The sequence below is a fragment of the Octodon degus genome, unplaced genomic scaffold, assembly GCF_000260255.1.
Source record: "Octodon degus isolate 3935 unplaced genomic scaffold, OctDeg1.0 scaffold00064, whole genome shotgun sequence".
Taxonomy (NCBI): Eukaryota; Metazoa; Chordata; class Mammalia; order Rodentia; family Octodontidae; genus Octodon; species Octodon degus.
In genome coordinates, this window is record NW_004524640.1 from 1,584,323 (window position 1) to 1,606,373 (window position 22,051).

Sequence of the window (22,051 nt, forward strand, 5' to 3'; positions counted from 1 at the left end):
ATTACGGCCCTTCTGTAGGGTTCAGAGACTTGTTGTTCACATCAAAAACTTGAGAAAGAAATTGAGCCAATGATTCTTAACACATCTCCACTCAACTTGCGTCACCTGTGCAGAAGACAAACAGCTCCTAGAGGCTGACAATGAGTTTGGAAAAATCAATAAGGTTGTAGTTCCTAAATCAACTGCTGTTTCCTGAGGGTTTCCATTTATGAACACAATATATCCCTTACGTGTCACTGCTATTCATCGACTGAACCCTTTATTCTCTATACCTTTACAACTGATATAAAGGCCACCAGAGGAAGTTTGCAGGGCCAGCAATAAACATTCCCCATCCCATGCCAGAGCTACATGGACACCTCAGGCACATGCTACTCTGCAGGGATCCTGACTGTCTCTTCATCCCAGCAGACATACCCCTGGCTCATTACACTGATGACATCAGGCTTACCTAACCTGCTGAGCAAAAGGCAACAGAGGTAGCTACTCTATACAAATCAGTGATGACATAAACATGTCAGAGGTGGAAGGTAAGTTCCATAAAAACTCAGAGACTTGCTACTCTGGTGAAATTTCTAGGAGTCACAGGGTGTGGGGCACGCTGAAGCCGCATCTGTGGAATGCAAAGCCCAGTGAGATTATTTGGATTCGAGCAGCAACAGATAGTTCATTTGCCAAGTTACTCAAGAGGCTGCCCATTTTGAGTAGGGCCCTGAAACAGAGGCACGGCTGCTACAAAGTCCTCTCTTCCACAGACCAGATGTCCGACAGCCCCATCGGTGCTTTAAGTCTGTCATGGGTAGGGATGTTGTGTAGCACCTCCACCATACAGGTGAGTCACAATGCAGTAAGAATTTGGGACAAAGCTATGCTACCTCCTGTAGACAACAACTACCCTCCTTTTAGAAACAAATGACTTGCTCCCAAGTCTCACCAAAGACTAAGTTACCATGTGACTTGTGTTGCCTATTGCGAAGAAAATATTATTGGTTCGACTCATTTATGAGGCAGACTGCCGCCATCATAGTGGAAGTGGCATACGCAAAAGTGAGTTCCATCGGGTTCCAGAAAAAGGCAGGGACAAGCAAGTGGTTCCAGTGTTTATGGACTGCTATTGTGCCACCTCCTTGTCAGTTTTGTGGGTCTTCTGTAACTACCTCCTTGTTACTGGACCAAGAAAGGAAAAAAGTGCAGGTCTGATGCACAGAGGATTTGAAGGATGTGCTGGCACTATCCAACAATGAACAACTAAAACATTCACAGGCCTGGAATGCCAGGGTGGAAGTGGGGTGCCTCCTCTTATTACTGCCCTGATACATTAGTTAAATTTTTGCTGCTCATCACTCAAATTTTGGACCCTGCTAGTCTAGTGATCAAGGAAGAAATGCTTCTACCAGAGCAAAAGGCAACGGTTCTACCAAACTGGAAGCTGACTGCACCTGGACACTTTGGGTTCCTCAGCTCAGGAAATCAATAAAGATCACTGTGCTGGCTGGGGTCAGTGACCCTGCGTGTTACAGGGAAACAGGACGGCTATGACACTACAGAGGTAAGAAGGACTTCTTCTGAAACGTAAGGGATCCTCTAGGGTACCTCTTACCATTTCTATGTCCTGTAATTAAAGTACACAGAAAATTATAATAACAAAATATAAGCACAAAGCTACAGTAAATCTTTACCCAGCAGGAACCCATAAACAGCTGAGGTACTTGCAGAGGGAAAAAGGTATGGAATAGGTAGCTGAAGTAGTTATAAAATAAAAACTATGACCATATGGCAGTATAGACATAAGAACAATCATAAGTTTTTCTTTCTTATTTTGTTATCTGCATATATACCACATTTGTGAGATTGTTTTTTGTTTGGCCCTTTTCCTCCTGCTCAAATATCTAACATAAAATCTAGTATTAGTAGTTAACCTCAGTCCAGCCAAATAGCTCAGTGGATTAAAGCACCTGCAAGCAGGCGCAGGGGTCAGGGATTCAATCCCCAGGCCTTCCATGCTGGACCCACCCCAGGACATGCTGAGACTGCAATTGAGACTGGGCGTGGTGGCGTGCGCCTATAATCCCAGCTCTTGGGAGGCTGTAAACAGGAGAATCACTAAGAGTCTGATCTAGTAGTAAGACCCTGAATATCCTGTAGACCCTTGCCTAAAAAAAATACAAAAAAAAAGTAGTTAACCTCGTATGTCAAGATGTAAATTTTAAGATTATCAAGAAAAAATATGATTTCACAAACACTGGAATAAGCATCAATCAAAGGTTAATAAAGAGGGTTGGCGAGACAGCTAAGTGGACTCAGCACTTCTTAGTTGCAGGGACCAGGGTTTGATCCCTAGTACCACATGCCATGCTGGCTCCGCCCCCAGGTGCGCTGAGTCAGCGACCCAGTACTGGTGTGATGGTGCACGCCTGTAACCCCAGCGCTAGGGAGGCTGAAAACTGCAGTATCACTACAAGTCCGAGCTGCATAGCGAGACCCTGTACCAAAAAAAAAAAAAAAAAAAAAAAAAAGATTTTTTTTATCTCTCTTTTGGGGAGAGAATGAATACGCACTTGGTTGTACAAGGGCTAGGTGCATATAACCAGAAATGTGATTTTTGCCATTGCCTTTGTTTGGAAGTTAAATATGATAACAGGAATGTGCAGGTGCCAAGAACACACAAGGTAGAGCCTGGCGGGTTGGTGTTGTCATAACTTGGCTTGCTAGAACTGTGTTTCCTAGGATGGTTGTTGCTGCACAGTTCTAGATTAGGGTTGCACAAAAGAACTCTCAGAGATTTGGAAGGCAACAGGGAAGTAACATACATAGTTCCTGTATTAAGAAACTTAGCGTAGGATAAAAACTGGTGACCTCATTGGCTTCTTCTTACCAACTGTACTCCTTACCAACCATACTTATCAACTGTAAGAAGCCAGTTATACTTTCTTATAATTTTAGTCCATTAGAATTTTGTCTAAGGGTCAGTTTTGGCAGTCTTCTGTAACTATGACTCTCTCTTAAGCTCACTACCTGGATATGGTAGCACGTATTTATAATCTCAGCATTTGGGAGGCTGAGGCAGAAGGATTGGTGTGAGTTCAAGGCCAGCCTGAACTGCATAGTGCAACCCTCTGCAAAATAAAATAAAATAAAATAAGCAGGGCTGGCGAGATAGCTCAGTGGACTAAGCACAGGGAATGGATTCGATTCCTGCTGCAGCCCCACCCCCCACCCCAGTAAGCTGAGCCAGCCACTGAGACTGGATGTGGTGGTGCATGCCTGGAATCCCAGCACTGACACAGGAGGATCACTACAAGTCTGAGCTGCATAGTGAGACCTTGTACCAAATACAGTGTTCTAAGCTTACAGCAGATGCATGGGTCATCTCATTCTTTACAAACAGTACTTTTCTATCAAACTGAAATTAACAATGGGGGCTGGCAAGATAGCTCAGAGGACTAAAGTGCCTGCTTACGCAAGCTTAGGCAAGCACAGGAACCAGGGTTCAATCCCCGGCAACACATGCTGCACCAGCCCTGCCCCCAGAGTGGGCTGAGCCTGCCAAAGTTTGGATATGGTGATGCACGCCTATGATCCCAGCACTGGGGAGGCTGAAAGCAGGAGGATCACTACACAGGAGTCAGAGCTGTGTAGTGAGACCCTACAACAACCAAACACATTAAAAAACAAACAAAACAATGAATGTGATTTTCTCTCATGGGAAGCTAGTAAATCCAAAGCAGCAAAGCAAAGTAAATTTCAAAGAGGCATTTCAAGTAGAGTTCAACAAGTGGGTAAAACAATGGAAGAGATAACCATTAACTTCTCAAAATACATCTATGTAATTAGTGGGTTATTTTTAAATCAAATCTCATTGACAAAGCTTAAGGATTTCTTTACTAAAATAACATGAAATTTTTAAATGGCCATATTGAACAGGGTCTGTGTTCAGCAATACCTCTTAAAAAAATCTCATTTCTGCCATGATAAAAAGGTTACTCGTGTCAACACTTAACATAATTTGTTATCATTTATTACTAACCTTCAGCCTGTGACAATGAATCACAAAATAAAGCTAAAATCTTGTCATTATGTAGTCATCTTTATATTTAAATAAATAGCAAAGTTGTATATCTTGTTCATGATGGATGGTGTTCCACATTTAAGAGCAGCATTTTCTTCTTAAATCTAAAGAGAAACCTATCTTGTTACCCTACTGGTAGGAGTATACAGCAATGATTACATACATTATAACACACCACAGTGTGAAAATTTATGATAGTGTTAGTTCCTTACCCTGCTAACAATCTGATAACCTAATAGGTAGCCAGATGTTTTTTCTGCAAGTATGTTACAATCTCATGAACTTTACAGAAACAAACAGACAGAAATATACCAAAATACTAAAGAGTACTTGCATGAGAAATAAAATAATGCATGTTTTTCTTTTATATATAAACTTAAAAAAAAAAAAGATTTCAAATAACTTCATTCCCAGGAATTTACCTTATGAAAATACACAAAGTGACTGAAAAATACAACCACTGTTTAATTTTTTTAAATTTATTACAGTAATTACACTGTCAGGAATGCCCCTCAAAATACTCCCTGGATTAAACACACTTTCCCATCATTCTTGCCACTTTTTCCAGCAGTTCTGGAAGTGGTAGTAAATGCCTGTTTTTAGTTGCCCTCCTGGGCTGCCTTGATGAATTGAATCACTTCAAAACATTTACTTTTCCTGGTCTTTTTAGGAAAGAGCCAGAAGTCACAGGATGTCAGATCTGCTGAATAAGGTGGATGAAGACACAGCATAACTTTCACAAACCCATTTTTCTATTGGGTGGCACTCAGCTGTAGCATCTACCGTATTTTTTTTATATCGTATCTTATAGATACTAAACAAAAAAAACAAAAGACTGTCAGAATTGCTTCAAGAAATGATAAGAGGGCAGGTCAGGTAACTCAGTGGACCAAAGCACCTGCTTTGGCAGAGCACAGTGCGGCCCCACCCCCAGGGTATGCTGAGACTGATTGAGACTGGGCGGGGTGGCGTGGGTCTCTAATCCCAGCACTTGGGAGGCTGTAAACGGGAGGATCACTAGGAGGCTGAGCTACACAGTGAGAACCTGTACACCCTGTAGCAGATACATTAAGTAAATAAATAAATAATAAGAGTCAGGGATATAGCTGAGTGGCATAGCACCTGCCGGTCAAGCACAAGGTCCTAAAACCAAAAAGAACAAGAAAAAAGGAGAAAGGAGAAAGGAGAAAGGAGAAAGAAGAAGAAATAGGACACTAATGTTTGGAGAAGGGGGGTATTTTGAGAGAGATTAATAACAATGAATTTTTTTTACTATAACTGCTAAACATTCACCATATATTTTGATGACTCCGTGTACTCACAGAAGCACACAAAAACTTAAATTTCAATATGTTCAATACAACATCATTTACATTTTAAAAATGGACACAGGCTAAAAGTTTAAGTAAATAATGTCATTTCAAAACAGCAAAACAGTACACAGGTTAAAAACAGAATAAATCAATAGCATACAATTTATTTAACAGTGTATCTGTTCAAGTTTTACATTATTTTAAAGATCACATAATATGCACAATTTTTACAAATTTGTTGAAAAATAATGTTAATTGGAGCAGCAGTACAAGCAGCTTTATATTTTATTCTTCATATTTCTTTACGTTCCTATAAGTCTCTCAAAAGCATATTCTGGGTTGGGGCTGGGGAGATGGCTCAGTGGAATAAGCGCTTCCCTGGCAAGCTCAAGGGCCTGAGTTCTATCCCTGGTTCTGACAAAAATAAAAAAATAAAAAAAAGCATCTTCTGGGAACTTGGTGCATTGCTAATGATGCAGCCACTGTACGGCAACCTGGCAGTTCCTCAGAGGAACAGGAGGAGTACCAGATGATGCTGCAATCCTAATTCTAGTTAAAAATCCAAAGGGGGGGGAATCCAAAGGAATTAAAAGGACAGACTTCAACTGATGTTTTCACACCAATGCACACTGCGGTATCACTCATAATAGCCAAAAGGTGAGAAAAAAAAAATTTCATCAGCAGAATGGAAGCGCGAAATGTACACACAAGCTGCAGAACATTGTTAACTTTTAAATTCTGATGCATTTGACAAAATGGATAAATCCTCAAGACACTGTGCCACATGAAAAAGGCCAGACACAAAAGGACAAACACATGATTCCTTCTGGACAAGGTACCTAAGAGTACAGTGCACAGAGGCAAAAGAAACAGTAGCTTTCAGTGGCTGGGAGAAAAGAAGTAATGAATAATTTCAATAGATTCAGAATTTCAGTATGGGGTGAGGAAAAACTTCTAGAGATGGAGAGTAGTTACAGTTATACAACAGGATGAATGTCCTTATTGTCTAGGGCCTTTTCACTTAAATAACTGGTTAATTTTGTTGTACATATTTTACTATAACCAAAACCTGAAAATATCATTTCTATAATCAGAATTTTAAAAAATAATAACCCAAAAAACATATAATTCAAAATAGAACAGAGGGGCTGGTGAGATAGTTCAGCAGCCCAGCACTTGCTTAGGCAAGTGTAGGTAGAGACTGGAATTCAATCCCTTGCACCACATGCAAGGCTGGCCCCGCCCTCAGCCATGCTGAGGACCCAGTTTGGTGGCGCATGCCTATAATCCCAGCGCTGGAGAGGCTGAAACAGGAGGTTCACTACGAGTCCAAGCTACATAGTGAGATCCTGTAGCAAATACATTAAAAAAAAAAAAAAAAAAAAAAAAGTACAACAGACGGAACTATAAACAGCAATCATGTCCACTAACCTGAAATGGATGTCATTTCTGAAAACTGGAGATCCAAATTTCTTTCTAAAAATGAAAGAACAGATATGGCAACAAGTTTTTATTTGGACTAATGGCTCAGATCAGGAGCAAAGAATCTACCTAACATGCTTAGCATCTTGCATTTAACCCAAAAGCAACAACCAAAGAGGACACTGGCAACGCTCAACCAACTATTAAGATAGTCTGCCACTACTAAGCAGAAAGAAAAAAGGAAAAAAGGACGGAAGAAAGGACGGAAGGACGGAAGGACAGAAAGAAAGAAAGAAAGAAAGAAAGAAAGAAAGAAAGAAAGAAAGAAAGAAAGAAAGAAAAGTGTATGTTGCAATTAACTTTTTAAAAGATGATTCTTCCCAGCTGGAAACCTTTCTGGATTTTGGCAAGATAATCAATATTATTTAAAACTAAGAGTACTCTCCAAAGTAACTTCATCACTGTCCTGCTGTTACTCAGACTCTTTCCTGTCACGCCCCTCCAACACGGAATTCTGAAGCCAACCACCGGGCTGGAACGATTGGTGCATCTCTTCCTAAATGGTAACACAACGTTCACATTCCTAAAAGTGAATAAACAAGAACTTCACCCTAGAATTATAATATTCCTTCTATGGACTGTAAAATCATCCAGCAGAGCAAGTACTGGGTGACTTAATGAAGCAGGGCTATATCCACCCTTATGAAATTGATCTATATCAATCTTTCCCTATTGTTTTCAGTGGTTCCTTCGCTGTTAAAACACTGCTCTTTCCCACATTGTTTAACTGAATAGCATAAGATAGCTCAAAGTATACTAGAAAACTAGTAGAACTAGAAAAAAAAAAGCTAGAGTCAAAAGTATGCACACGGTACCCACGAAGGGGTTAAAAAAAATGTGTGCAGTGACAGCTGTCATCAGTATTGAAGGAAATAAACCGTGGTACAACAGGCTAAACCAGACCCGCATCTCTGCAATCCTTGCATCCTGCACTTGAGCCAAGGATCTGCCTAACATGCTTAATAATACCCTTCCTTACGCTACTGAGAAGCAGGGAACGGAAGAGGCACCCCCCCAGGGGTGTGTCCCAATGAACTCCGCCTGTTACTAACCACACTTGGATGGCTACGCCTCATGAGCTGAAAAGTCTGGAAAAAAAAGACAGAAACTGGTCGGCAAGCGAAAGCCCCCCGCCAGGCCCGAGTTCCACCAGGGCTGGGCAAAAGCTAAAGCGCCGACTTCTCCGCTGCCCAAGTGCGGGGGAAGGAAGCGCTGCGGGGTACACCGGCCTCGCCCGCTGGCACCAGGGGGAAAGACGGAGGAAGGGGCGCCATGCAACCGTCTCCTCAGCGCTGCACCCCGAGTCACCCCGCAGGGTCTATCGACCGCGTGAAAGGCGTCGCCTCTGACGCCCGGGTCTCCAACCCCGAGGCGCTCGGGGCTGCCGGACCGCTACGCACCTAGCTCAGCCGCTCTCTGATGAAACCTTCCCGCCACCCTGCCCCGAGCGTCCACCCTTCCGGGTCGTCATTCAGCGAATCGCAAACAACTGCCTTCTCTCATTGGCCAGAGGGTGTGGCCAGCGGGCGCGTCACGGAACAACAGCACATGTTATTGGTTGCGAGAAGGAGCGGGTTTAGCCAATCGAAAGCCGGCTTGAATCGGGGGCGGGAGCGACTGCGTGTTTCCGGAAGACGTGGCGGCTCTCTCCTGGGCTGCTTCCCGGCTTCGTTTCTTTCGGCTCAGCTTCCCACCCTGGGCGTTCCAAGGTGCTGCGGCCGCTGGCCTCGCCGCTGCAGCCATGATCTCCTTAACAGATACTCAGAGTAAGCTCTTCTCGCGGTCTTCCTGGCCTAGAGCCCCGCACGCCCCGCGCCTGGGCTGGCTCTCACCGCCGGTCCCTCCGCCTGGGTCAATGAATGAACCTGCGCCGCGCTGGGGGCGGCGGCCTGCGGGACGGAGCGGAGGCTGCCGGGAGCGGGGAGCCGCGTGGGGGGCCCGGGCTGGACTCGCGGGGTCTCCTGGCCCGGAGAGTCGGGCTGGGGGTGGGGGACGCCCGGGCCGGGCAGCTGGAGTTGGAGTTGGGCGTCTGGTGGCAACGCCGGTATTTGACTTCTGCTATGCCTGGAGGCAACTTTCCAAAAATTCTTTGCCTGCACTTCACTTTACTGCCCGGAGAAAGTTCCAACAGTAGCAAAAAGCCACTTTGGGTTTGTTAGGGGATTTCCTTTCTACGTGTTGTAGATTGTTGCATTATCTTAGCATCTCTTTTCTGCCTGGCACAGAGCTCTCCAGGCCTTTCTCGTCTCTAGGGTTAGCGCTACGATCGCCGTCCTTGTCTTTCAATATAACTTCTTCACTTTTCGACCCCTTCTTGTCGATCTTAATTCAATTCTTCGTGTGTTTATATATCTGCCCGGACTCACTGCTTCCTTGTGTTTTGATGGTAGTGATAATTTTTGTCTCACTTTGCTTTGTCTGCCATACCTTTTGTTTCTTCCTGCAGTGAACTAATCCAGATTATCAGAATTTTATAAATTAAACGCTTCATGGACGCGAAAATAGAATTTCTCCTGAAATACTTTGTTTTAAAGTGGTTGTGAGGTTTAGATTCAAATCATGTCGGACTTGAACTCAAGTTTCTAAGTCTGCCGTACACGGCCACCCTAATCAAGCTCCCTTCCTTCCTGAGGTTGAACTGGGTCCGGATCTTGGACTACCAGCTCTGGCCCAGTAAGATTGTCCATTTTGGTACATTTTCTTTCTTTAGACGCATTCCATTCTGATCCAGGAAAATAAAATATAAATACCATCTTCTTTTCCTTTTTTAAATCTGCAATTACTAACAATTGTACAAAGGTAATTTCTTAAATGTGTCTTGTAAACAACCCCCCCCCTTTTTTTTTTAGGTAAATGAGGCACAAAAGAAATTCAGTGCATGCTTGTTTTAAAAAAAAAAAAAAAAATCAAGTGGGGCATAGTAACACATTCCTGTAATTCTGGAGGAGGCTGAGGCTGGCGGGCTGCAACTTTGTGTGCAGCCTGGACAATTCAGTGAGACCCTATGACAATAAATAAATAAATAGGTAAAGACTGGAGATGTAGCTCATTGCTACAGCTTTTAATTCAGTCTCCAAGACCGCAGGCAGAAGCAGGAAGAGAGAGAAGGAAAACACAGAACTTGCACAAAAACTAGCATGTAAGAAGCATTGATAGAAACTTTGAGGTCTTAGAGTGATCTAAGTCTATAATATTATATATGAAAATGTAAGTTGTCCTGTACCTAGAGATTCTCTTTTATTGAAGGCTTAAGGATGAGTGCCTCATTTACATCCTTCCAAAATAAACAGGTAGGTTGGACTATGGGCAGAATAGGAAGCCTTTTTGCTTTATTAAATTTGTAAGGGAGATGAAATTTTACTATTTGCTCTTCATTTACTAAATGTTTTAGGGGAGACAGTGCATTGAAACAGAAGGATTAGTCAGACAAAAGATTTTGAATTTCACATTGTGCTTATATGTCTGTTTAATTGAAAGGGACAGGCCATCTTTCAAGTGATTTGCCAAGGTTATTCTGGGATTTCAGTTCTAGAAGAGAGTGACCAAGCCCCAGTCAGAATAGAATAAATGGAAGCTCCTAATTGTTCTAAGGGATTCTGTAATTGGATTCTTCTCCACTCCACAAAAGAAAAGGAAAAGGAAACACCAAGGTTTCTTGAAGGGAGTGGGATGGGGGATGTTCTTATTTGCATCTGAGTTGTCACTTTCAGTTATCACTTCTTTTTGTCACACAGGATAAAAATCAACCATGACATTCAGTTGAGTTATTCAGTACAGCTGATAGTCAGTTAAGTTGTTTTTCAAAGGCATGGTAGGAGAGACAATAATGCGCTTAATCAGTTCTGAACAAGAGAACAAGATGCTAACAATGATTGGATTATGCATGTCTCATAAAATTTGCCACAATAGGCTTCTATATTAGGTAGCTTTTTTTCCCCACTAGATTACGTTTATGAATTTGTCTTTTAAAAACTTATAGGCAGGAACTGTGAAGTTACGATACTGTAAGAGTCCAGATAGGGGAGAAGGAAATTCTGGAGATAAGAGAAGGGTGTAATGAGGCTACTTTGAATCCTGACTCATTTAGATCAGGGGAGAGTTGACAACATCAAGCTGATGCAGGCTGTACAGGCAGCTCGCTGTCCCCTGCTGATTTACACTAGATGGAGTAGTGGAATGTGTTTGGTTTCCATGTTGTAGTGGTAGGATCACTGACTGTAGAGTGAGAAGACTGCATCTAAATTCTAGTCTGACTCAGTATCGCTGCCACCCCCACACGCGTCTCTGCTGGTTGTGTGGTCCAGGGCAAACTCCTTCATCTCTCTGGTCCTCATTTGCCCATAGGAAACATGGAACTATTCCTATTTTTTTTTTAACTGCGCTATTCTGTTAAAGGAGTTGCAAGATCCTTTTTAACACTTGAGTAAGTGACAGGCCATGCTCAGACGCTGTCCTTTTTCAGTGCAGTCCATTTGTAATAGTTCTGGTACTTACCTAGTGATTTAGGTAATATATCAGTTTGAAATTTCAATCACCTACCTGCGCTTTCCTCAGAAGTTCAGTGCATACCAATGCCCTTGAGTTACACAACTGAACACAACCTGGAAAAGTCTTACGGGAAAAAGTATTTTATGATAGTTAAGTACGTGAACTTTGAGATCAAATAGACCTGGTTCAAGTACTAAACCTGAAATGTGACTTTGGGTGTCTTTAAGTTAATTATCTCAATTTTGGTTTCTTCCATCTGTAAGCTGATGTGATTGTACCTACATTCCAGTAGTGTTAGGATTAAATTATATAAATTCTGTTAAACACTTAATAATACCTAACTCATGGTCTCTTCTCAGTATGTAGAAAGTGCTTCTGTATAATTTCCTTTTTGATGATCAGACATCTCAAAATGTTTGTGTAATCAGTAAGATTATTTGTGAAAAAATAAAAATTATTGTTCAGGTAAATCAAATGTAATGATTAAACCCGAACTACTGTGTATTTAATAGAATTTTACTTACTTGCTCTTGTATCTGTATTTTCTTCTAGGAAATTGTATCTAACATCTAAGTCCTTATTTTGATAAATTCTTTAAGGTTTTTAAGCATGAAAGTATTAGCTCGAATTTTCACTGAAATTAGTGTCTGGAAAAACTTTCAATCTGGTTACAGATACCTCAGTTCGTTTAGGAGCAAAGCATGGCTAGAATTGAAGATAGTAATCATCAGGAAATTGAGGAGATGATAGAGGTAGAAACAAAGTAAAGTTAATAGGAATTTTCAAATCATCAACATTTCTATTTAAATATTTCGGTTTTTAAGTATCTGATCTGGATTTTAGCTTTCTGGAGCTGAGGGAAAAAAAAGGTTAAGTGACAAGTGAGAAATCACCAGTAGTGTATTTAATATTGTGTTTTCAAAAATAATGGTTGCATCTTCTCAATCATTATCTGTTGCAAATAGTGCTTCTAGATAAAAATCAAGATTAGTAGCTAGCTAGTCTCTAAAAACAAAACCAGAGTGTTCACAGAGGTAGCTTAGTGGATAGTGCTTTGCAGCAGTCACAAAAAAAATTCACCACCTTAGAAAGTAAACTCTTTAACTTAAAAAGATAAGACCTACAGACTGTAAAGGCAATGAAACTATCAATTTATATGCAGGTAAATGCAGACTTCAATTGTGTATTCAGTACCTAGAACAGTTCCTGACCTCCAGTAGATGATCAACAATTCTTTGGTGTTAAGTAAAAAAGAAAAACATCTAGAATGCTAGCATCAGATAAAAATGGTATTCTTTGGAGCAGTGATTTTAGGACTCTAGGCTTAAATATGTAAACAGATTCATAGTTTAGGTAAATTTGTGGCAAGCCATCAAGAAGTTGAAAGTGGGCCAGCTGGGTGGTGCACACCTTCTTATAAGGCTAGCTCTGGGCAACTGAAACCCTGTCTTGAAAAATTAAAAGTGATCCCTAAACTTCTAAAATTTAACTTTTAAAGTAATAGCTAACTTACTTCTCAAAATGTTTGATGCTCAAGTGTATAATTAAATGAAGTAAATTATGGTGACCATAGCATTTCTAATTAAGTTAGAATTGGTTTAAGAGGGCTAAGGAAATACTACAGACACTGTATATATACATAATTACAGACTGTGAAAGTTGATAAACTACAGTATATTTGTGTCTAAAGCCATCAGAGTTTCTTAGGAGAAAAAAATACATCCAAACATTTAAAATTTTCATTTACGTTTTGTAGTCTAGTGTATATGATACAGTTTCCCACAGAAGGGTAAGGAATTCACATTCATATTTTTAAATTCTGAGGTAATTTGCTGATGTTAATGTACTATAGATCTTTATGAATATCATTATACTAACCAGCAGCGTTGGGGTATGCTTCCTTATATTACTTAAAGGAAAAGCTGAAAACTTCTTAGGTAGTGAACAGGTGTTAATGTGACTTCAACTTTTCTCCACCCTTAACTATATAACTTACATTGCAGAAATTGGAATGGGATTAACAGGATTTGGAGTGTTTTTCCTGTTCTTTGGAATGATTCTCTTTTTTGACAAAGCACTACTGGCTATTGGAAATGTGAGTTTTTAAATATATGTTTTTACTGAATTAATAAGGAAGTTTTCACTACAGATGAATTGTTACCTTTTGTCAAGTTGGGGAGAAATAATTCACTGTTATTCATATATTACATTTTTCTATTTTCCATCAAGTAAAATCAATTAGCTTACTCTTTAAATAGAAACACTCAGTGAGATTTTCTAATTCCATAAGCACAGTATGAATTTTTGGTTTTGTGATTTATATAATACATTAAATGAAAGCTACTTCTAAATAGGAGTTCAAAATCTATGACTTGACATTGGTGTGTCTTGGTAAATTTATTAAAATGTTAGAAGTAAGTCTTCCCGTTTGATTGATGTACATAAAATAAATAACTTTTAATAATCTCTTGAACCTTTCAGGAGCCATATCCCTATGTTGTTAGCTGACTTGCCTAGAAAGAGTGGACAGTGTTTATTTGAAATAAACAGTGCATTGCCCAGTGCAGGTGTGGGGTTGTGCAAAAGATCCAGAAGTCAGTGACGACTTGTAAGAAGGCAGTGAAGTCACTGGCTAGTGATCAAGCAGCTTTTGAAGCATAGATACCATTCAGGCTTTAGTTGGAAATATGAAAAACTAAGGGATAGCAAAATTATTCAAACTACATGTTTTAACAAATGGTAATGTGAACAGTTTAACCAGTGGACTTGGTAAATATGTCTGAAATATTTTTCACTAAAGAAAGTTAATGTGGGAGGGAAGAATTTGCAGAGAAACACAAGAAAAGGCAAAATTTTAATAATTACCATTTCCTGACCAAGAAAATACACATATACTTTTTAATATCTGGTTGTATATTTTTATTTCTGCTGCCACCAGATATTCGAGTATTAATAAACAATAGAATCTTCTCCGGGTTTTGCAGTGTTGCCTCTGCTCTCAGCTTCCCTATGTTAGTATTTCTCCCATCTGGAGATGCTCCCATAGCCCATGGTAGATAGTTCAGAACCAGGAGATCTTGGGCAGCTTCCCTGCTTACCCCTTGCCACCCCATCCAGCCAAAGCTGGAGATCTACTGCGGATGCCCCATCATAATGTCTCATTTGTATTGCTCTTTCTCCATTTGATCAAGAAACAAGAATGAAAGGCGTGAAATACCGCGCCAGCAGTACCATGCCTAACCCGCTGCTCTTAGTGGTACCGCTGCTTGGGAGGGCACTGAAGTTCTCTCTGGCCAGTTGCCCACATTAAAAGCCAAGCAAATGTATTTATTATATTTAGCTTTGATGCTCACAAATGTATGTAGTGTGTATAACTACATTTTCTGTGTTGTATTTTCTTTGTCTCTTAGGTTTTATTTGTAGCTGGCTTGGCCTTTGTAATTGGTTTAGAAAGAACATTCAGATTCTTCTTCCAAAAACATAAAATGAAAGCTACAGGATTTTTCCTGGGAGGTGTATTTGTTGTCCTTATTGGTTGGCCTTTGATAGGTATGATTTTCGAAATTTATGGATTCTTTCTCTTGTTCAGGTGAGACAATCATTTTATTTTCTTTTGTTATAAACTAAGAATTATAAAAACAAATGTATCAACATAAGATAATACCTTTCTTTCATTTCTGCTAGCTTGAATCTTACAGCTTTCATAAAAATGTTAGAACTGTACAGTCGTACATACATACATACTATTGATAGATCCAGAATTTTAGTATGTAAAACCTAATACTTCATAATTGAAATAGCAGTTCATTTGATGGCAATTTGCTTAGTGCATATACATAGAAAATTCTTTACCAAATATACTACGAGAGATTTTGGTTAATTAATATTTTGAAATACCAGTGAAATGTAAAGAAACAATGTGCATGTGAAGAAGTACCTGTAAATATAATTGGTCTTCGTTATTCAAGAAATCTACATACTTTGCTGCCTTCTCCCGAGTGGTACATTACAAACAGTAACTGTAAAAAGTAATTAATGCCAAATCTGCTTTAGGGAAGTTCTCATTTCTATTGTGGGAAATAGACTATAAAGATACCAGTAGGATACAGTCATAATGCAGTGAGTGTTTATATAAAGTATTACAATAGCGTAATTCAGGAAGGAACTACTAAAGTCAAGCAAAGGTGAGAAACGTTAACTGATAAACTGGACCTCAAAGAACAAGTAAGAAGAGCCATTGCATAACATCAAAAGGAAAGGACATTTGACTGACAGAAAGAACAGAAACGATGTGGAAAAAGCACCACTTTACCAAAAGCATGACTGGTCCAGCCAGACAGGAACTCAGGGAGTGCGGAAGGAAACAGTTGACAGTGAGCTCAGATGCAGTCCACAGTGAGGCTGAGACTCATTCTCAACAACTTATTACTTTCTTTTCTTACAAAGTTTGAACAGTGTGGAGAGTAGGTAGGGAGCACAAAGATTGAGTGAAATAGATAGACTGATGTGTTAGGGATATTGTTCTAACTTCCCAATAAAGTATGTTTTGAAAAATGAGACCCTGAAGGCAAGGAGCCAAGTTCAGAGGCTCTTGATGCAGCACAGAAGACAGACTAATGCGATTGGAAATTTTCTTCAGCAGTCAGACTATGGTCGGCTGCCTCGCATTACACGTCACTCACATTTTGTCAGTAATCAGAAATACTTACATTTGTAGTAATTTATGATTCTAAGCTTGAAGTCCCTAAAACAGTCACAACTGTAATAGTCCTTTTTACTTGATTAGTGATTCAGCGTAGTAACAGTAAGTGCTGTTTTAATAAAGAGGTGTTTCTCCCATCTCTCAGGGGCTTCTTTCCTGTGGTTGTTGGCTTTATTAGAAGAGTGCCAGTCCTTGGATCCCTCCTAAACCTACCTGGAATTAGATCAGTAAGTAATCATGTATTTAGCAACGTGTTTTTCAGCCTACCAAAATGAATACATTTTGATGCTTTGTACTTCTAGAAATGTAATTGATACATGGTTAAGTGATGAATTGTTCATTATAATAAAAATGATTACATCACGCAGATTGTGGCTACCAAAAATACCAGAAAATAATCATTGCTAAACCCATGAAACCTAAAATTTTGTTTTGCCATTTCCATTATTAGTATTGTTCTCTATTTTTTTAAAAAATTTATTTAAGTCTATTGGTACATTTTAGGTACACATAATGATCACATTCATCATAGGAATTTGTATCTGTACATGACATATCTTGATTCTTTTCCCCCATTCCCTTATCCTCCCTCCAGCTCCTGCCCCTCCTTATTTACAAAAGCTCTGTTTCCATTTTTTCCTTCTTGGGTTTTTCCTTTTCCTTCCTTCCTGATCCTCTACCTCCACCCATTTCCCTTCCCATTTAAACATTTTCTTCCCATTTCCCAGTAACATTTTGGTCTTTATTTACGTTTTGAGTTTCTCACACCAGAGAAACAATGTGGTATTTACATGTGTGTCTGGTTTATATCACTTAAGAGTATGGTCTCGCATTGCATCCATTTAGCTAGAAATGTATTGAGCTTATCTTTTTTATGGCCTAATAGTATTCCATTGTATTTTAAAAATACATCTTTATCCATTCATTGGTTGGTAGGCATTTGGGCTACTAGTCCAAGATTTAGCTCTTAAAAACCGTGCCACCATAAACTTGGGTGTGCTTATCTTGCTAAGGTATGATGCTTTTAGTGCTTTTGGAAAGATACCAAGAAAGAAAAGAGCTACATCAAATAGAACCTCTAGTTTTAGTTTTCTGTGGAATCTCCACACTGATTTCCAGTGGTTGCACCAGTCTACACTCCCACCAACAGTGGAGAAGGGTTCCTTTATCCCCACATTGCCACCAGCCTTCATCATTGATGGATTTCTTGATAAGAGCGATTCTTTCTGGAGTGAGATGGAATCTCAACCTTGTCCTAATTTGCATCTCTTGAATGACCGCTGATGTGGAACATTTTGTCACTGTTTCTATTTCTTTATCTGAGCAATATCTTTTAGTTTTAGATGTCCATGTTTGGATTGAGTCTTCAAATTTGAGGGGCCTTTTTTGTTCTTTTAGTTCTTTAAGAATTAATAGCATTCTTATACATAAACAAACTCTCTGAGAGATACATTAGGCAAACAGCACCTTGTTTACAACAGAAGACTTACCTATCTCATGACAACTTCAGGGACTTTTGACCTGCTGCCTTAAGTTTTAGCGCAAAATGAGATCCTTAAGTTCAAAAATAAATTTGGACAATCTGTAATTCAGAGTTGAAGTGAATCTGTGTGGCTCTAGATCTGACCTGAGTCAGAAGTATCATTGTTGCGTGTACTTCTTTGGATCAGTTTCATAGTTTAAAGTCTGTCCTGAGCAAGCAGGATAAAGGGGCTTTAAGATATGTTAAAAACACATTCTATGTAAGTCCAAGGAGTTTCTCTGCTTCCTACAGATTTTTATAGAAGTTTCTAGAGAGAAAACTAATAGCAGTAGTTGAATTCTCACAGAAGGACAACATGGCTTACCCAAAGGGAAAAAAGTACCAGTATTCACCTAATGCCATTTCTGTCCCCAGATTAACTTTAGTGTCCGGAACCTTAGAACATCTGAAATATCTGAAGTTATCTTTGGAGAGAGAATATTGTCCTTTTTCTTCACTGAAATTTACCTTGAAATTCTAATGAGTCCATGAATACTTTCAGGGCAACTTTTAGTGTATCATTTCTATTTATGATACACTAATGTGAAATCATTAGCTATTAAGCCTAATTATTAATTGGGTATATCCTGATTTCATTGGCCATCTATCTCATAATTTCATAGTAGTAAATGTTTATATTTAGAGCTACTTAAATTTATTGAAACTTCCAAAGATTTATAAGTATTGTGTTCTTAAGAATTCTACAGTATTTGCATAGATGGACACTCACTACAATACATAATGTTGCCTGTCATTATTCCTTCGTTATGATGATTAAGAATGTGAAGTGAAATAAAAGGAATGGTTAGATAATTGAAAGAGCTTGATGCTTTTATAACCATTTTTGGTTATATAGCCTTTTAATAGCCCCACTAATGATATTCTTTGTTTTAATCTTTACATCACCATCTGGAATGCTGAAGAAAGCCCAACTGCTTTTTATTTGGGGTGGAGTAACTAAAGCAAATAATCATTTACATTAATATGTGTTAAAATTTATACTTAATGGTTATAAATTTATGTTTGCATCATTAAATCTATTTTAATGCCATTGTCACTTTCAGTCTGAAGTCCAGAATACACACTTAAAGTATTTTTAGTTGACAGCTGTTGTTAATTATTGAACTTAATGGAGTTAAATCTGTTTGTTCAAAGACTACATAGGCCCAGAAGAGATCCACAGTAATGGTCAGTGGAAATATCTTATTGGGTTCATTAATGCATGAATGGCTGGCATCTCAAGTTTTTGTTTTTGTTAAGCTAGCAGTGTTAACTTCATTTTATACACTTTTTTTATTCATTGTGTTGCATTTTTCATGTTGCACCCTTAAATTCATATGTATGTCATGCAAATAAAACTTTTAGAAAAAAATTATATACATTTCTGTGTCAGAAAGATGGTGGTGAGTAACACTGGATTAATCATTGTCAGTCATACTCTAAATTTCCACGAATCTTGTATAGCTTTTTTTAAATCAGCATTTGAAGTGTTGATGTGATGTTTTATAATGCCATAAGCCGTCTTTAATTTTCTGTATTTCTTCTCCTTACAGTTTGTAGATAAAGTTGGAGAAAGCAACAATATGGTATAACAACAAGTGAATTTGAAGACTCATTTAAAATATTGTATTATTTATAAAATCCTTTGAAGAATATTCAGCACAAACTTAAATTACATGAAATAGCTTGCAATGTTCTTTACAGAAGTTTCAATGTATAGCCTACAAAGTACCAACAGCACTTAGCAAAGAACCAGTGAAAATAGGCTTCTGATCACGTGGTCTGAGAAATCAGCAAGCAAACTGAGGGAGATGAAATCCATGTTACAGTGCGGATTGAAGCTCTCGAAGGCTGTTTTTCTTGTCTTTCCGCAGTGCGCGAAACACAGCCATCCTTAGAAAACTGTGGTGCCTGCTACTTTTTTTTAAGATTCAAGAGCATCCCTACACATTGGCTTTTAGAAATATCCACTGTGATAGCAAAAGTACTTCCAGTTGCACTGTGTCTCTGAAAGTGATGCATGAGTTGGATGGGATTATGTCATTTGGATGTGTTTAACACAGGAAAACTTGTTCTGTTGTTACAAATCACTTTTTGTTTTTGTAAACATGTGATTAAAATAAAACTGTAGTTCTTCTGAAACTTACATTTTTAAAGCCAAGTGAAAATCTGAACTAGATATTCTGGGTCACCCTTTACTAGATTTTACTTTGTATCCGATGAAGCAGTTTTGGTCAGTGACACAGTCCAGAGACACTCACCCTTCAGGGAAGTCCGATCCGCACCTCCGTTTGTGTTGTTTCATTACCTGTATGCATTGGACAGAAAGCGTTCTGGACTCAGGAGTCACCTGTTACATAGCCAGCTCCTTTGAACAGTCTTTTATTTAAAATAATAAATGATGCATATCCAGTCAATTTTTCCTTCCTGATGTAGCTTTTCTTTTATATTTTTCATTTTTAAACTCAAGAGGTTTATTACCTTTTTATAAATGAAAATACCTTTTAGTAATGTGTGAAACATGTAGCATGGTAAAGAAACTAAACCTATAGCTTGTTCTAGGGCTGTTCACTTCATGACTTCTCCGATGTTTTCAATAACACGGAAGTCAGAATGTGTGACGTGTGCATCCCGTGAGTGCTCTTGACTTTGCTTTAGTGGAGAAAACACCTGAGTTCACATGCTGACGTTCACCATAATTAAACTGGCTATGGGTACTTAAAAACATGTGTTTTTTACTTCCTTCTGTTGTCAATTGATAGAGAATAAGAAACAGCAAATGTTTCCTTTTCTGAGGTTGCAGCTTTGGTTGTAGATGTGGAAACACATTTCAGGACCTACAGTGCTATTTTATGACTAGTGATTACACTATTTATTTTATTTTATTTTTTTTTTTAGCAATTGCATAGCTTCTTAACACATGAAAATATAATTGAAATCTGTGATATTTATTTACAAACATGTCTCCAAAATAGATAAGTGCTTTTATTTTTAGTTGTGTCTTGGAATGCACAAAGAACTCCCCATCTTGCTTGTCTACAGAAGGAAGGACTCGGTGTACAGTGTAATGGTTCCGTCTCGTGGATTACCGTGGTGTTTGGTACTTGCATTTGACTTTATGATGTGATCTGTGAAAATGGGACAAACGGAGACTCCTACCTCAATAGTTCATGAAACAAGAGACCTAGTATTGTGTCTGATGTTCTTCAAAAAAGTAATATCCTCATTTGGAGAGTGTCAAATATATATTCTTTGGGAACTGACATATATAAGGTGCCCTGTAGGACTCTTACACATATTTTTGACCTATATTAGTTTCAGTAGCTAGATAGTTCTCCCTTTTTAGAGCAAGAACAGCCTCTGTTAGTGTAAGGAGCAGTTGTATCATTTAACTCCTTTATAGACGTGAATTTCTATCAACATGTTCTTTGCACTGGTAACAGAGGTCCCTTTTTCAGCAATCTTATTTCAGAAAGCATTATTGGACTTGAAAAGCTTTGTAATCGCTGAGTCCTTAGGTTGAGGGGCTGGAGCAGTTTTCAGTTTCCAGTGAGTGTGCAGTTCATGTCAGATGTGAGTAGGAACTGCTTGGCAGCATATATTTCTTATTCAGAACCTTGATGAGGCTCTATTTTTAAACATACTCGCCTTCTAACAGAAGCCCAACCTCATTGTTTGTCCCCTTCCAAAATCAGCCTTCTGTCTTTGTGGCGAAAATGGACTTTGATTTTTTTTCTGTAGAAATGGAGGAAAAGGTCTAATACTACAGAGCCTTAAGTGTTTCTGTCATTGTTCAAATGTATTTTCTGTAACAGAAACATATTTGGAATGTCTTTTCCCCCTTACATATAATTTCTGGTATACTGCTGCTTTTAAAAGTCTCAGTCAGATTATATAATCTAACAGTTGGATATTGTAAATGCACTTGTCTTCTCAATAAAAGAATACTTTTCTATTAATTGGTGGTCAAATATGTCTTTATTTTGAAATCCTACAGTTTAATTTAGCACTGAAAAATTTATTTATTTATTTATTTTTACAGGATCTTACTGTGTAGCTCAGACTCGTAGTGATCCTGTTTTTAGCCTCTCCAGCACTGGGATTACAGGCCATCATCACCATGCCTGGACTCTGGCTGGCTCAGAACACCTGGGGGGCAAGGCAGGTGTGGTGTGAGGTACCAGGGATTGAACCCTGGTCCCTGCACTTGCCTAAGCAGGCACCTAGTTCGCTGAGCTATCTTGCTGCTTCATTTCTTGAAAGCTAGATAATTACAATTTTCTTCGTGTCTACCAAATGATATTAACATCACTTATTTCCATAATTTTAATATTACACCTACTGATTGACTTCAAATAAAAGTGTACTATTAAATTTGAACGGTATTAAAACATTAAAAAACAATGCTACTTGCCTTGAGCAATATATTATTTAAGAAAAACTGACTAATGCTAGGCTGAGACAATAGGATCACA

General features: G+C 38.8%; 2 protein-coding genes across 2 annotated transcripts in view; one reads left to right on the forward strand and one right to left on the reverse strand.

Annotated features, from left to right (window-relative positions):
* Positions 1–8,328, reverse strand: part of Recql (RecQ like helicase) — a 30,288-nt gene extending 21,960 nt beyond the window's left edge. Inside the window, exons 1-2 of the mRNA XM_023719062.1 lie at positions 8,265–8,328; positions 6,814–6,858 (exon numbers count right to left, since the gene is read on the reverse strand). Of these exons, the coding sequence (XP_023574830.1) occupies positions 6,814–6,829 (16 nt within the window). The 5' untranslated portion in view covers positions 6,830–6,858; positions 8,265–8,328. The remainder of the gene's footprint in view (positions 1–6,813; positions 6,859–8,264) is intronic.
* A 153-nt stretch (positions 8,329–8,481) lies between these two features.
* Golt1b (golgi transport 1B) lies at positions 8,482–19,645 on the forward strand. Its single transcript, XM_004634545.3, has 5 exons — positions 8,482–8,630; positions 13,356–13,447; positions 14,763–14,941; positions 16,200–16,281; positions 19,130–19,645. Exons 1-5 carry the CDS (start codon positions 8,606–8,608, stop codon positions 19,166–19,168), a joined length of 417 nt encoding a protein of 138 aa, XP_004634602.1. The 5' UTR covers positions 8,482–8,605; the 3' UTR covers positions 19,169–19,645.
* Positions 19,646–22,051: the final 2,406 nt, after the last annotated feature.

Excerpts from the sequence above, each read along its gene's own strand:
- Golt1b (XM_004634545.3), top strand. The coding sequence starts at position 8,606 with ATGATCTCCTTAACAGATACTCAGA. Across the intron at positions 13,448-14,762 it reads CACTACTGGCTATTGGAAAT|GTTTTATTTGTAGCTGGCTT; the intron begins GTGAGTTTTTAA and ends TTTGTCTCTTAG. Across the intron at positions 16,282-19,129 it reads ACCTACCTGGAATTAGATCA|TTTGTAGATAAAGTTGGAGA; the intron begins GTAAGTAATCAT and ends TTCTCCTTACAG.